Consider the following 13,654-nt stretch of genomic DNA (forward strand, 5'->3'; position numbering starts at 1 on the left):
TCCAGGCCTGCTGGCACATGCACTGGAGATAGCTCGCACGAGACTAGGGAAAAGTACTTCTCCCCTTATATTTTTCACCGTTAAAGACTTCCGGAGAGGTATTTGAAAAACTTGTTGGCAGGCCTGCAACTCATTACTGGGAAGCTAAGGCCGGAATTTTCCGCTCCCATTGGCGGCGGGCATCAAGGCGGGTGTGAGTGGACAACATGGCCAGAAGGCCAAAAATCAGTTTTACACTGTTTTGAAACCAATTTACAGTCGTCCACTCCGCTGTCAATGACGGGCCACGTTTCCCGCCGCCCAACATCGGGAACTTAATTTTAATGTATTTGCATCTCATCATTATGCCTGCACACCGGAATCATCCCCCCAAGTCAAATTTACCTCTCACATCGGCGTGACTTCAGAATGGCGTGATTTATGACTGTCTTTAAAAGGCGTGCACCTGGCGAACTGAACTTGGAGGGAAACTCGGAGGTGAGTGCACACAACCTTGCGCAGCACTCATGGGGATCACCCGTAGTACATCAAGGAAGAGGCGCAACGCATTCAGGGGGGGCACAGGCAACTTGCTTTCTCCTGGCTGGCTTTCAGTGCGGTGCCAGGGTAAGAGTTCCAGTGCGGGTAGGGCCAAAGGGGGTGCAAGGCAGCACAAACTGAAGGAAGTACAGAAGCACTACTCCAGGGGTTGGGGGGCTGAGAGAAGCGGCCACGCACTTGGAAAAGCCTGTCAAAAGTGAGCGTTCTTCCGCAGCTGAGACTGTTCAGCAGCTGCTCCATTGACATGCTTGAAGTCAGGCCTCTGAAGCATTTCTGCCCACTCAAGCAAAGCAAAAGCATGAATGTACCACCGAAAACTCCAGAACTCTACACCCCTCTGGTGCAGACTGCAAATTAATGTGCGTTTAGGGGGCAGCAGAACAACTGGATGACTGGGCAAGTTTCAGAATCTCCTTGCGAAAGGTGGCCATGGCTCAGTCACTGGTGGAGGTGCTCAGAGCCCTTTGCGACGTCTTTATTAAGGTTTGGACCAGTATCCCTCATGGTTCAAGCTAACAGCATAGCCTTGCACTGCGGGTTAGGAGAATGCCTGTACCTGAACTGAGAGCACAGCATGCAGTCCAGTGGGCAAAGCTGCCACCAATCAGTCAAGTGGAGTGGGGTGTAGGTGGTTGGGCTTTTGGACAGCCATGAAGCACACTACACATTGGCCACTCAAGTGATGGCCAGCACTCTGCGGCATGCATGAAGGGGCTTCAAGAGAAGTCCTTAGGACATATATGCTAACCTACGCGTCTCTCTATTTGATCCTGCAGGAGCAGAACATCAGGATCATGGAGTCTGGTGATCTAGAGGTATGCCTCATGGCTTACAGGGAGCAGAGAAGAATGCAACAGAGGCGCCTGGCTCACCAATGGGAGGAGCACCACCCTGTAGATGAAGGTGCAGCAGGGCTTCCTGTGAATGCAGTTGAAGATCCACAGTGAGCTGTAGGCGTCTTGCTAGACCCAGCGTCTATAGACGGCGCTTGCCATTCCTGCAGATGACTAGGAACCAGTGTCGCTGAAGACTGCGCATGTCTAGGGAACTGGTCGGTCACATATGCCACCTGCTGCAGGATTGGGCACCACAGGGACATGGAGGGCATCCACTGCCAGTGGCCATGAAAGTGACCGCGGCGGTCAATTTTTACATCAGTGGCTCCTTCCGGGGCTCCACAGGTGACTGTACAGGATCTCGCAAGCCTCCATCCACAAGTGCATCCAGGAGGTCACAGGTGCCATCTTTACGAAGGCACAGAACTTTATGCATTTCGACCAGGATCAGGCAAGCCAGGAAGCAAGAGCGCTGGGATTTGTAGCGATATCTCATTTTCCACAGGTGCAAGGCGCCATTGACTACACTCACGTGGTGCTTAGATCTCCATGGCAACAAGCAGTCAATTACGTCAACCACAAGGGCTTCCACTCACTGAATGTTCAGCTAGTCAGCAACCAACTCAGCAAGCATGCTACAGGTTTGCGCACAATTCCCAGGGTGCGTCCACGATTCTTACATCCTTAGCAGGTCTCAGATCGCTGACATCTTCCAAAGGTCCACAGAGGCTGCAGGGTTGGTTCCTTGGGGACAAGGGCTTCCACAGAAGACATGGCTGATAACGCCATGTGGCAGCCTCGGAGAGACGGCATAACAAAGCTCATGCTGCGACCTGGACTTTGGTAGAGCAAACAATAGGCATGTTGAAAATGAAATTCCGGTGCCTTGACAGTTCTGGTGGAGCACTGCAACATAGTCCCCAGAGGGCGTCACACATCATCATAGCTTGCTGCACACTACGCAACCTGGTGCTGCACTGGGGGGCAGGACCTGGCTGAGGAGGAGATGGAAGAGCTGCACGTCTCCTCCGATGAGGAGGATATCAAAGGGGATGAAGGTGATGAAGTCCTCGAAGGCGAATATGCGGGTGGTGAGGCCATTGCACTGGCCAGACGAGGCAGGCGCACTCGTAAAGCCCTAATAGCCAAAAGATTTGTGGAAGATGATGACGAGTTGCAGTGAGGGCAGTCCTGACATCCTTGCATCTGTGAATGTTTAACTCTGTGTGGCTAATGGCAGCGCACATACCCTCAGTGCTCAGGCACATGTCATGGAGACACAGCGGAGAGCCTAATAGTTGCAAGATTCCAGGAGGATGATGACAACATGCAATGAGGACACTCCATAGATCTTCACATAGCCTCTGTGAACGTCTGACTCCTGTCTGGCCGAGGGCAGCTCACTTGCACTCTGTGATCAGGGTCATATCATGGAGACTCAGCCTTGAAACTTTAAGTGCAACTGGTCCTTTGACAGCCTTCAGCACCTGTCACCTTCAGGATCACACCATCACTGGACACAGGTGCTGAAGAGGGTGAGGGATTGGCAGCCCTACTTCAAAAGGTGCTGAGAGCACACAGAAAAAATGATGGAACTCTGCGACACCTGCCCATGACATTCTGGCAGCAACGACAAGCACCATTGAGGTGCAGGCATCAGTAATGTGTCCAGTGAGTGTGAGGCCGGACCATCACTTTGCTCTGAAGGTTACACACTGCAAAGGGAGGAGGCCCTGGACTAAGACACTTTATCTTGTACAGAAACCAAGGTTTCACATCTCAAAGACATGAACACTGCTCATCATAACAAGGAGCCATAGACATGGAGACATTCTTGAGACGTTATTTACAATAATGAACATTATGTACAAGTGATTATCAACTGTGCCCACACAGTGCAACTGCATCTTCTTAACCTTCCTAACCCTGCCGTTATGTCTTGCTGCTCCCCCGTCTTCCACAGTGCACGTGGAGGCAGCCTGCTGACGGCTACGTCCTGTTGTCTGTGATGACTTTGACGAGCATCCTGTGGAGGGCTGAGACCTGGAGGGACCAGGCCTGTTTTGGATATCCTGCTGTGGGCCAGTTGCATCCTCCTCGGCCTGCAGAGCTAGAGATGATGGGGTCACAGAAGAGGGGATTTGGATCAGCCAATCCTGGAGTCGCCTTGGTAGATGGTCCTGGGGTGCTGAGCTGCTGGGCCTCCTCCCTATGGGTGCCAGACAGCCCCAAGTTGACTCCTTGAGGAGAAGGGGAAGCTGGAGCTAGGTCAAACTGCCCCACACCCCTCTCGCGTTGACACTGTTGGAGGACAACTATGGCATCAGTAATGGAGTTCAGCCCGCGCAGCAGTGCAGGACTGATGTCCTGGGCCAAGATCTCCATGGCGGCCACCATTCTGCCAGTGTTGACCTCAATGCTCATGATGGCGCTATCATCTCAGACTGAAGGCGGATGGACTCCTCCATCATCCCTTGCAATCTGAGTGCATCAGACATCCCTTCCTGATTTTCCCGTGATTATCTTTGCAGCTCCAACAACTGATTGAGGACAGAGTCCAGAGGCTCATCATCTGACTCGGAGTCAGCAGATTCCTTGCCTCTGGCAGTCCTCCGAGTGCCAGCAACCTCAGATATCCGCGCCTCCGCCTGCTGTGGAACAGACTGTGTGCCGTGCTCACCAGATTGCCATCCCGAGGTTGCTCTACATCTAGGTCCCACCATAGTGCGTGTTGCTGCGCTGGTGGAAGGTGTGGGTGAGCGTTGTGATGGTTCTTCAACAGTGCTGGCCTCAGGGTCCTCATCCACGGTCTTCTCGGCGTTGGGGTCGGGGTCAAGGTTGCCTGGGCGCGGCGTGTCAGATATGCCTATGAGAAAAAGTGCAGATTACTAGTGCTTGGCAGCCACGTTACACACAGAACAGTGGACTCAGAGTAGCATTGAGAAAGGGATGATCTGGTGCAGGATCCTCACGTGGGTGTTTGCTGCCGACCTCACTGTCGCCACAGGAATGGCCCACGTCCTCTCCGGCCAGCTCCAATGCACGGCTCCCGAACGGGGTGAGGATCTTGATGTCTGGCACTCCACCCCTGGCCAGGGATCTCTCCCATTGATTGTGCGCAATCTTATCCTGCATAAAGACACATGGAGAGAGTGTGAGCAAAGCGTGTGCCAGGCCAAATGAGAAGGATGCCAGGTGTGCGTGTGTGCCGAGTAGAGCCATGGACGGGATAAGGAAACGATCTCCAGAGGAGATGAGGCCTGATGGAGATGTGAGGGTGTGTAAGAGAGAGAGAGAGAGAGAGAGAGAGTGGTGATGTTCCTTGAGCTGGCAGTGAGTGAGATGTCAGTGAATGTGTGATAGGCTTGTGAGTGGGTGAGTTGAGATTGATGAAATCGTTGACTTACCCTGGCGGTACGGATGAGACCATTCATCGTTTTTCTGCACTGGATGGCCGGCCTCTTGTGTCTAGCATTGGCACTGACCACCTGTGCCACTGCATCCCAAGCTGCAGTGGTGGGACTGATGGGCCTCTGCAGCCAGAGTAGGGGTAGAGAACATTGCGGCGGGCCTCCAAGGTGTCCAAAAGGTATTCCAGGGATGCAGCACTGAATCAGGTGGGCTGCACTCTTCTTGGCTTTTAAGGCCATGTCTTCACCGGGGCAGTCCTGGGGCTGCAAGCACTGAGAACTGTGCGTGCAGCTACAGTTTAAAAATGGCGCCCAGAGTGAGGAAGCGGCAAGGTAACGGCATGGCGGGCAAATCGGAGGCTGGCCACCAGCGATTCGGCGTGTTTCCCGTGACTGCACAACTTATGAGGCAGGAAGGGGATGATATGGTGTGAAAATCCGCCTTTGTGGCCAGTGGGTAAAAAGCCTTTTCTCATGCCCGCTATCATACTTAGTGCAAATCTGGGACGATCATGCCTTAAGTCTCTCTTTTCACCACTGCAAAGAAATCTGGCATTGGAAATTAAAATCTTGCTTTAAGGGGTGTATTCCCACTTTAACTAAGTCTTGGCAGACCTTCCAGAAATTGTGCTGCGAAAATGGGAGCACTTCTCACTCCTTGACACAATCACATAGGCAACCCTTCAATCACACTAAAATAAGGCCACGCAGTTAAAATTGCCTGGGGCTTACACTGGCAAATGGGGGCTTTTATTTGGAACCTTCAGAAAAAGAAAGTGGATGAAAAGTTTTTGTAAAAGCAGTTAGAGCCAAATGATTGGTTCTGTTTTTGCTCTTTGGTATGAAAAATTTTTCTGCATTATTCATCAGCGATCATTTGATTTTTGAATGTTTCAGATTGATGATGTCCTTTTCTTCACAGTTACTGTGTGGCCTGCTGAATATTTCCAGCATTTCCTGACACTGTTTTTATTTCAGGTTTCCAGAATTTTGCTTTTGTATGATTTTATTTGTGTTTGCTTTATTTCAGCCAATTAAAATGTGATATGCCAGAAAGTGACACTCACCAGCAGTAAGTGCATATAGATATAGATCATTTTACTTAGCTCTTCAGCAGTTATGATTTTGAAATTAACTTGCCCATTATCACCACTAACTATCCTTATGGTGCCCGTGACTACTTATGAGGAGTTCATGTGACAGGAAGGGGTGTTTTACAACGCTAAAATACTGAAGTTTATGATGTAGTCAGGGGACAGAAATTAGGGATTTCAGAAGGATAAAGGCAGATGGTTCTTGTACCTATTACACCCATAAAATAAACAGGATAGTGGTTAATCTAGAGAAAATAGAATTCATTTTGAGTGAAACTGTTTGTTTCTGTCACATTTCTTCTTTTTCATACACTTCTTTTTCATGAGTTATCCCTTTCCGCTGTCCAATGCATGGTGAAACGTGTTAATAATGAAAGACACAAAAATTGAATGAGAAAGCTCACCAGCAAAAAGCCAACAGGAGACATTCAGGAGCATTTAAATTGACTTCACTAGCCCTATATCTATATAAATAAGCATTATATCCATTTTTTAATGGGCCATTTGCTATCATTCAGATCTGGAAGTCACTCCCTGTTTCCCATTTTTTTTCCTCTTTGACACAAGTATTCATTGCATATTTTATCTTTCCACATTATCTGCTCATTAACAAAAAATCTGCTTTAGATCACGTCACAGATCATTACTGATTGCTTCCCAGCCTTGATCGCACTCTGTAAAGAGTCACTAGAAGCCACATAGGGGATTCTTGGGTTGAACTAGCCACTATTTTCCCCGTCCTTTACCAAGCCACTTAAACTCCTGCTACTTGAAGCAAAGAATTGTTAAAAACATACAGCTCGAATTGCAAAGAGATCAAGTCTATTTTTCTTAAAATGGTGCATTATCTTCAAAGGTGACTAAGAAATTCATCTTATTTCAAGTAACTGCTCTTATTGCTCCAAGTAGCAGTGCAGCATCTGCTTTTCATCCTTCCATGAATTATATATCAAAAGCTCTGATAATTGGGTACACTGGGATTCAAAATAAAGTATATTCATATTCATAAGAAAATCCATTGTAATATTTAATAGAAAAACATGTATCGCTCCAAAGCATAGACCTGATATGGCATTTGTGTTCTTTTAGAATTTGCCTGTTAGAACTCTTAAAATATTCTTACACCAGGTATGTGGGTTTAAAGGAAAAGTCTATGTTTTCTAAAGGATGTCAGAAACTATATACATTTTTGACCAATTTTAATTTTTGTCGCACCTTTAAAATTTAAAAAAGATCATAAAAATGTAAGCAAAATTTCAGTAGAAACCAACCCGGAAGCTGGTGTTCACAACATCACAATGAGAAGGTAAAAGCAAACAGAAAAAATATTTCCTGAGATTCCCATTCCACTCCTCCAGTGGTAAATGAACGACTCATGAGATCTACTAATCTGAAGTCTTTGCCAAGTTTAGTAGAATGCCCTTCACCAGTGATGATGCAGGATAAACCCTACACAGACACTTTGGTCTCCCTCCGTCACTTATTACTAGGACAGGTAGCAAGCAGCTATAGTCTCTTTCCCAATGTATGTCCACTTGTGAATTTGTGCAGTGGTTATTCAGGGAATATCAAACACCTTTCCAGGAATAAAAACCCAGCAATGTCTCAGGCTTCAATCACTAGCTGCCCAGAACAGGTTAATAACCACACTACAGTGAACCAGGGACTCAGTTACCACAGAAACAAGAATTTCAGCTCAAATTTAAGGCATGCATTTTATTTAGTTTACCTTTGCCTGATAACATACAGTTTTGTGTCATCATAATATTACAAGAGAGTGCTGCAAACTGGAATAATCATGTCACAATATGGCAGCCTACTCTATGTTAATCTGCACTGGTAAAGAACACCATTACTTAAATGATTAAATAATGCAAAATGAAAACACTGGCGGGCCAGCACTTAGGGTTTAAATGGTAAATTTAATCCATCTATTTTTATTTCTGAAAACGCAGATTTTTCCTTTAAATTAGGTATTTCCGTGTGTGGCTAATTTAAATATGGTGCAAGCTTGTTAATGAGAAAGCTCATGTAAAGATAATACTTCTTCACACAACGATTCACTCCCACATTCAGCAGTGTATTCTTAACAGTGACTGGATAAAGGGGCTGGTCTCATCACCAGGCTTGTTTCCATTAGAAGGTCGTCCTGTACCATTTTTAACAAAAATGCCTTATCAGGTTTATTCTTTTCAACTTACTTTAATTTGGACATTACCAGTACAATTTATAAATCCCAAAATGGTCAACATTTTGCCAATAAACCACCTGAGTACAAAAAAAAAGTATCACAAAGGAATGCAATGATGTAATAAAAACAATTTTTTTTTTTGCCAAAAACATACCTGCCAGCATTTCAAATTTACAGGGAATTTCATGAGCTGAGCAGAAAAAAAAATCTGGACATACGAGTTGAAGGGTGGAGTATAAGTGGAGGAGGACTCAAAAAGTACTTATTCCAATCACACTGGGACCAGATTACAGACCCTGCATTGATCACTTTAGTGACAGCATTTCTAACATATTGAACTTGCTATCTGTGGACTCAGGAGATGAGGTGTAGACGATATAAATCTGGCTGGTACCTGTAGTAGCTGCCCTCTTTTATACCTTTAACATGCAGCTATTGTAGTTCTGGTGTTGCAAAAAAGGCTTGACCCAGCAAACACATTCAGTTCGTACTTAAGTATGAGTGGACAGGAAAATCACTGGCCCAACAATGACACTGGAATAATTGGCAGGTATGACACATGATAAAGACCAGGACATTCACAGCAATCCAGAGCTGGCAAAACATGAATATGTTTTTACCTTTGCTGCAAGTGTAAGCCCTTGTTATCTTGATCATGAATATATTTACATACAGAGAAGGAGCAACAGCTTTATCATAACAGTTTAATTCATGTAAAATATTTATAAAATGTTAAGATTTAGCTAGAAGAGGTAGTCGCCAATCTCTGTGGGAGATTAGCACTGTTCATTCACAAGGTTACACTTCATTCAGACTTCAGACTCAAATGTCAGCATACTATCCTATAATCACACCAGCTTTGTGTTTGGGAAACAAATTTCATTGGTAAAAAAATGTTACGAAAGTGTTTGGATCCTCCCTCTATCTTGGGCTACAGCAAAAGTTATAACTGCAGTGTGAAAAAAAGCAGCCAGCAACCATTAATTTAATATTGTACAATATCTTGTAATATATTATCCCGGAATCCCTGGCAGGTAGATCAAACATATGTACGGATATAAAAGCACAATTTACATATTAAGCTTTTCGCCTACATTTGTTGCTTTGCTTGTTTCTCCAAGCTGGCTTGAGGGAAATGTGTAGTGATATCTGTGGATGTGGACTGCAGGCGAATCCCAGGCTGAAGCTGGGAGAGTAGGCTGTACCTGTGACACTGTGATACCACATTTCTTTGCCAGTTCCTCTTTGGCTTCCTCACTAGGGTAGGGATTACTCAGGTGGGAGTAGAAATACTCGTTCAGGACTTCCGTGGCCTGTTTGCTGAAGTTACGTCGTTTCCGCCTTTAAAGTGAAACAAAAAGTGTAAGAGTTTTTTAGTGTCATTGGCTTTAAGTGGGTCTCAAGCATTTAAACTTTTCCTTCTATATCAAACAAATGCTGTTCACCCCATCATACCTTACTCAGCCATGTCGGTTTTTCACTGCATGCAGAGTGAAAAAACAAAACTGGAAAATACGCACCTCAAAATGGAATATTTTATTCTCACTTTTGTTATACACAAACTCAATCCCTTTTATCAATTAAGTTAGAAATCATAGAATCTTACACCACAGCCTATCAGTTCTGTGCCAGCTCTTTTGAAATATTTATCCAATTGAACCTACTCTTCTGTTGTTTCCCCTTAGCTCTGCAATTTTCTCCCCCTTCAAGTATTTCTCCAATCCCTTTTGAAAGTTACTACTGAATCTGCTTCTATCACCTTTGCAGGCACTGCATCCCAAATCATAAAAACTTGCTGGTTAAAAAAAAGGACCTCTCCTCTCATCTCTGGTTCTTTTGCCAACTACCACAAATCTGTGTCCTCCAGTTGCTGAGCCTTCTGCCATGGAAATAGTTTCTCCACAGTTACCCTATAAAAACCCTTCATGTGCCCACATTTTGCAGCAATAATGACAGTGAAACTGTCAGCAACTTTGGGAGTTTGCACATGCCCAGAATAACAGGAAAACCCAGAAGTTAATGTTTGTGGTTCTACACTCCTCCAGAGTCTGCACTGTCAGAGTGCAAACCCTAAACAATCAATGAATTGATGGGAATTCCCACATTTACACTTAGTCTCATTGTAAAAACCCTTAACAAAATTACACCTTGTTGAATGAGGTGTAATTGGATTTTTAACACTTCACTGAGTTCACAATTACTGCTAAACACCCTCACTGGTCCTGAGAAGCTAATTTTATATTAGCGGAATGTCAAATTTCTCAATTTTGATTAAAAAATTCCACATTTTTTATAAACTATAGTTTTTTTCAAAGGTTTGTTTATATTTTAGCTTGTATTTTAATCCAATTTATTTTGCTATATGAAATTTTAAATTAAAAGTGAAGGATAATCGGTGCTTTTAAATTGTCAGTTTGTGGTCTGTGAAAATGTTTCAATGTGTTTGACTGTTTACTCTGATTGCTGACATCACTGCTGCAGGATACTTTGAGATCCTCTTGCCTTGGTGGAAGAGTTAAACTGCTGTTGGGAAGGGAAAATCCACGCCACAGAGATCACTAGACGTTAGCGAGCAACTTTCTTCGAGGTCAACTGTGATGCAGTTGCTTCGACACTGACTGCAAAATCCAACCCATAATTTTGAATGCTTCCATTAAATCACCCCAACCTTCTCTGCTCTTAAGGGGAACAATCCCTGCTTCTCTGGCTCTCCATATACCTGAAGCCCCTCATTCCTGGCACCATTCAAGTAAATCTCTGCACGTTTTCCAAGGCCTTGCGGCCTTCCTAAAGTGTGAATTGGATATGATACTCCAGTAAACAAGGAAATAGATTTGCTCCATTTGACAGAACATTACACATTCAGGGTTAAATATCTTTCTTTGAAACAGAACAGTTAAAGCTAAATAGGGTGATAAATTAAAATTTTACCTTAATTATATAGTCTAGTAGAGCATATATGTTCCAAGATCATGATATCAAATGGCTGATCAGTGAGTGCTCAAAAGATACATGGCAAAAGATTGGGATAAATGGTGTCTGTTGTTTGGGCGCTATAGGTGTTTAGGGACCAAAATGGCACATGCAGTGTGGGTGTTTACTTTTAGGGGGATTTTACTGCACACCATAATAGTGAGATGTTAAATAGAGCCTAACTTAAATACACTTAAAAGCTTTTATATATGAAGATGCATTACATGTCGTGCACCAAATCCAACAACCAGTTTCAGCCTGCTCCTATATATATCAGCACAGACAAATTCCGATTGTTATGTTCCTTCTGTCAGGTCACTTTGCTCAGCGAACATGGTTGCACACCTATCTACTGGTGAGTGAGTTGATAAACAAGATACTGCAGACGCAGAGACCAACGTAAGATGAAGCACATGGTGTTTATTAACACAAGTCACAGAGCACTAACACACGTGCTTCTCAAACCAGGCCCTATTCTAAACTACTGATTAACATTGTAGCCCGTGCTACACAGCAATTGGGTAATACAGTCACGTGATCAATCTGCTCACATTCTCTTAAAGGTGTATTGCACCTCAGATTACCACATCCCTCCCCCTTTACTACAATTTACAATCTTTACAATATATCAACTATTTACATAAATAAATTATTTACAAATGCAGTCTCTTTGGAGGCTTCTTCAAACATGTCGAACGTTTGTAGTTCTACGACTTCGCATGGTTTATCCGAGGCCTCCCTCTCAGGAGTCATCTGTTCACTGGGCTCTTCAGTAGGAACCTGTAAGTTTGTTTCTTCAACCCTTTCAGGCTCAACGGATCCTATAGGTACTTCCAAACCAAGTGGAGTTCCTTCCACATGTGGTGTAGACTTCAACAGGAATGCTTGGTGCATCCTTTCTTGTAGATCTGGTTCCCTTTTCCTGAGGTGATCTACACGTCTCCTAAATATCCAACCTTCGACCGATATGTGATAGGAAAGGGGTCCTGTCACTGCACTAACTTCACCTGATAGCCATTTGGGCCCATCTAAAAAGTTCTTTGCAAAAACTATGTCTCCAACAGTGAAGTTTCTTTCACAACTGTGGTAATCGTGGCCATTTTTCTGGGCCTCCTGACTTTTCTCTACCATCCCCCCTAAATTCAGCCTTATGAGACTCAAGAGTGTCCTGAGACATCTCTTCATCAATAACTCTGCGGGGGCGATACCAGTGGTTGTGTGTGGCATAGTCCTATAGCTGAGTAGGAAATGTAATAATCCGGTTGCAGTAGAGTCTCCATCCAGTTTTTCGTTCCAGGGTGGTATGGCAAGGTCTTAACATGTGTTATGTCATTGAGACGTAAATCTTTGGAATTCCCCGCTGGTGAATGCCATTCCATTATCAGACACTATTATCTCGTAACCCGTGTATCGCAAAACTCTGAAGCAATCTGTCTATGGTGGCGGCAGGCGTAGGCGATCTCACCTCGAATATAACCATCCACTTCGAGTGAGCATCTATAAGCAAAGGGAACATTGTGTCCTAAAAAGGTCCCATGTAGTCAACGTGGAGGCGACCCATGGCCTTCCTGGCCTTTCCTAGGGATGCAACAGAGCAGAAGATGCAATTTCTGTACCTGTTGGCATGTACACAGCTCTTGACTAAGTTTTCAATTTCTATATCCATCCCTGCCCACTATAAGTAGCTGCGCGCCAACATTTTCATTCTAATGATGACGGGGTGAGCACTATGCAATTCGGTCAATAATGGCTTTCTTCCTCTCGGAGGCACAATGGCCCTCGCTCCCCAAAGCAAGATGCCATCCTGGCAGGTGAGCTCGTATCTCCTATTAAAGTAGCGCTTCATTTTGTCAGACTTTGGCTCGTTATACCGTCCCTGTAAGACTTGTTCCCTTACGAGAGACAAAACTGGATCGCGGTCTGTCCACTCTCTTATTTGTTTGGCGTATACTGGTGACAAATCCAGAAAGTTTAATAACAAGACAAGTTCTTGAGGAATTGGGATGTTCACATTGCTGTCTTTTAGACGCAATCAGCATAGTGCTTCAGCATTTGTAATCTGGCTTCCTGGCCGGTGGATAAAAGTATATTTGCAAGCAGCTAGAATCAGTGCCCACCTTTGGATGCATGCAAGGACAATTGGGGATATTGCCTTCTCTTGCCCAAACAAGTCTAGTAGTGGCTTGTGGTCGGATACAGTGGTGACCACAGATGTATTGGTGGAACTTAATGCCAAATACGATGGATAAGCCTTCTTTCTCTATTTGTATCTTCATTCTGCGACACTGAGTGTTCTTGAGACGTAACCATTGGGCCATTCAGAACCATCCGTCATCCGGAGAGTACTGCCCCTACTCCGTAAAGGGATGGATTGCAGGTCAAAATTAATATTTTCTCTGGGTTGAAATGTACCAACAGGGCCGATGAATGTAACAACTGCTTTACTGTCATAAAAGCCTGTTGTGGAGCTTGCCAAGTCCACCTGTGGTTTTTCTTGAGCAAACTGTATAATGGAGCTAGCACTCTTGATAAATTTGGGAAAAAACGGCCATAATAGTTAATCATTCTCCCAGAAAGACTTGATTCTATGGCGTTTTTCGGTGCTGGCGC

General features: G+C 44.6%; 1 protein-coding gene across 3 annotated transcripts in view; it reads right to left on the minus strand.

Annotated features, from left to right (window-relative positions):
* pbx4 (pre-B-cell leukemia transcription factor 4) overlaps nucleotides 1-13,654 on the minus strand; it is a 372,521-nt gene that overhangs the window by 49,683 nt on the left and 309,184 nt on the right. For 2 of the 3 annotated variants that reach the window (XM_078531153.1, XM_078531150.1), the window contains exon 5: nucleotides 9,166-9,412. In XM_078531153.1, the coding sequence (XP_078387279.1) occupies nucleotides 9,166-9,412 (247 nt within the window). The remainder of the gene's footprint in view (nucleotides 1-9,165; nucleotides 9,413-13,654) is intronic. The other variant, XM_078531151.1, reaches the window with a different exon arrangement.

Source organism: Cetorhinus maximus, chromosome 28, assembly GCF_964194155.1.
Source record: "Cetorhinus maximus chromosome 28, sCetMax3.hap1.1, whole genome shotgun sequence".
NCBI classification, from domain to species: domain Eukaryota; kingdom Metazoa; phylum Chordata; class Chondrichthyes; order Lamniformes; family Cetorhinidae; genus Cetorhinus; species Cetorhinus maximus.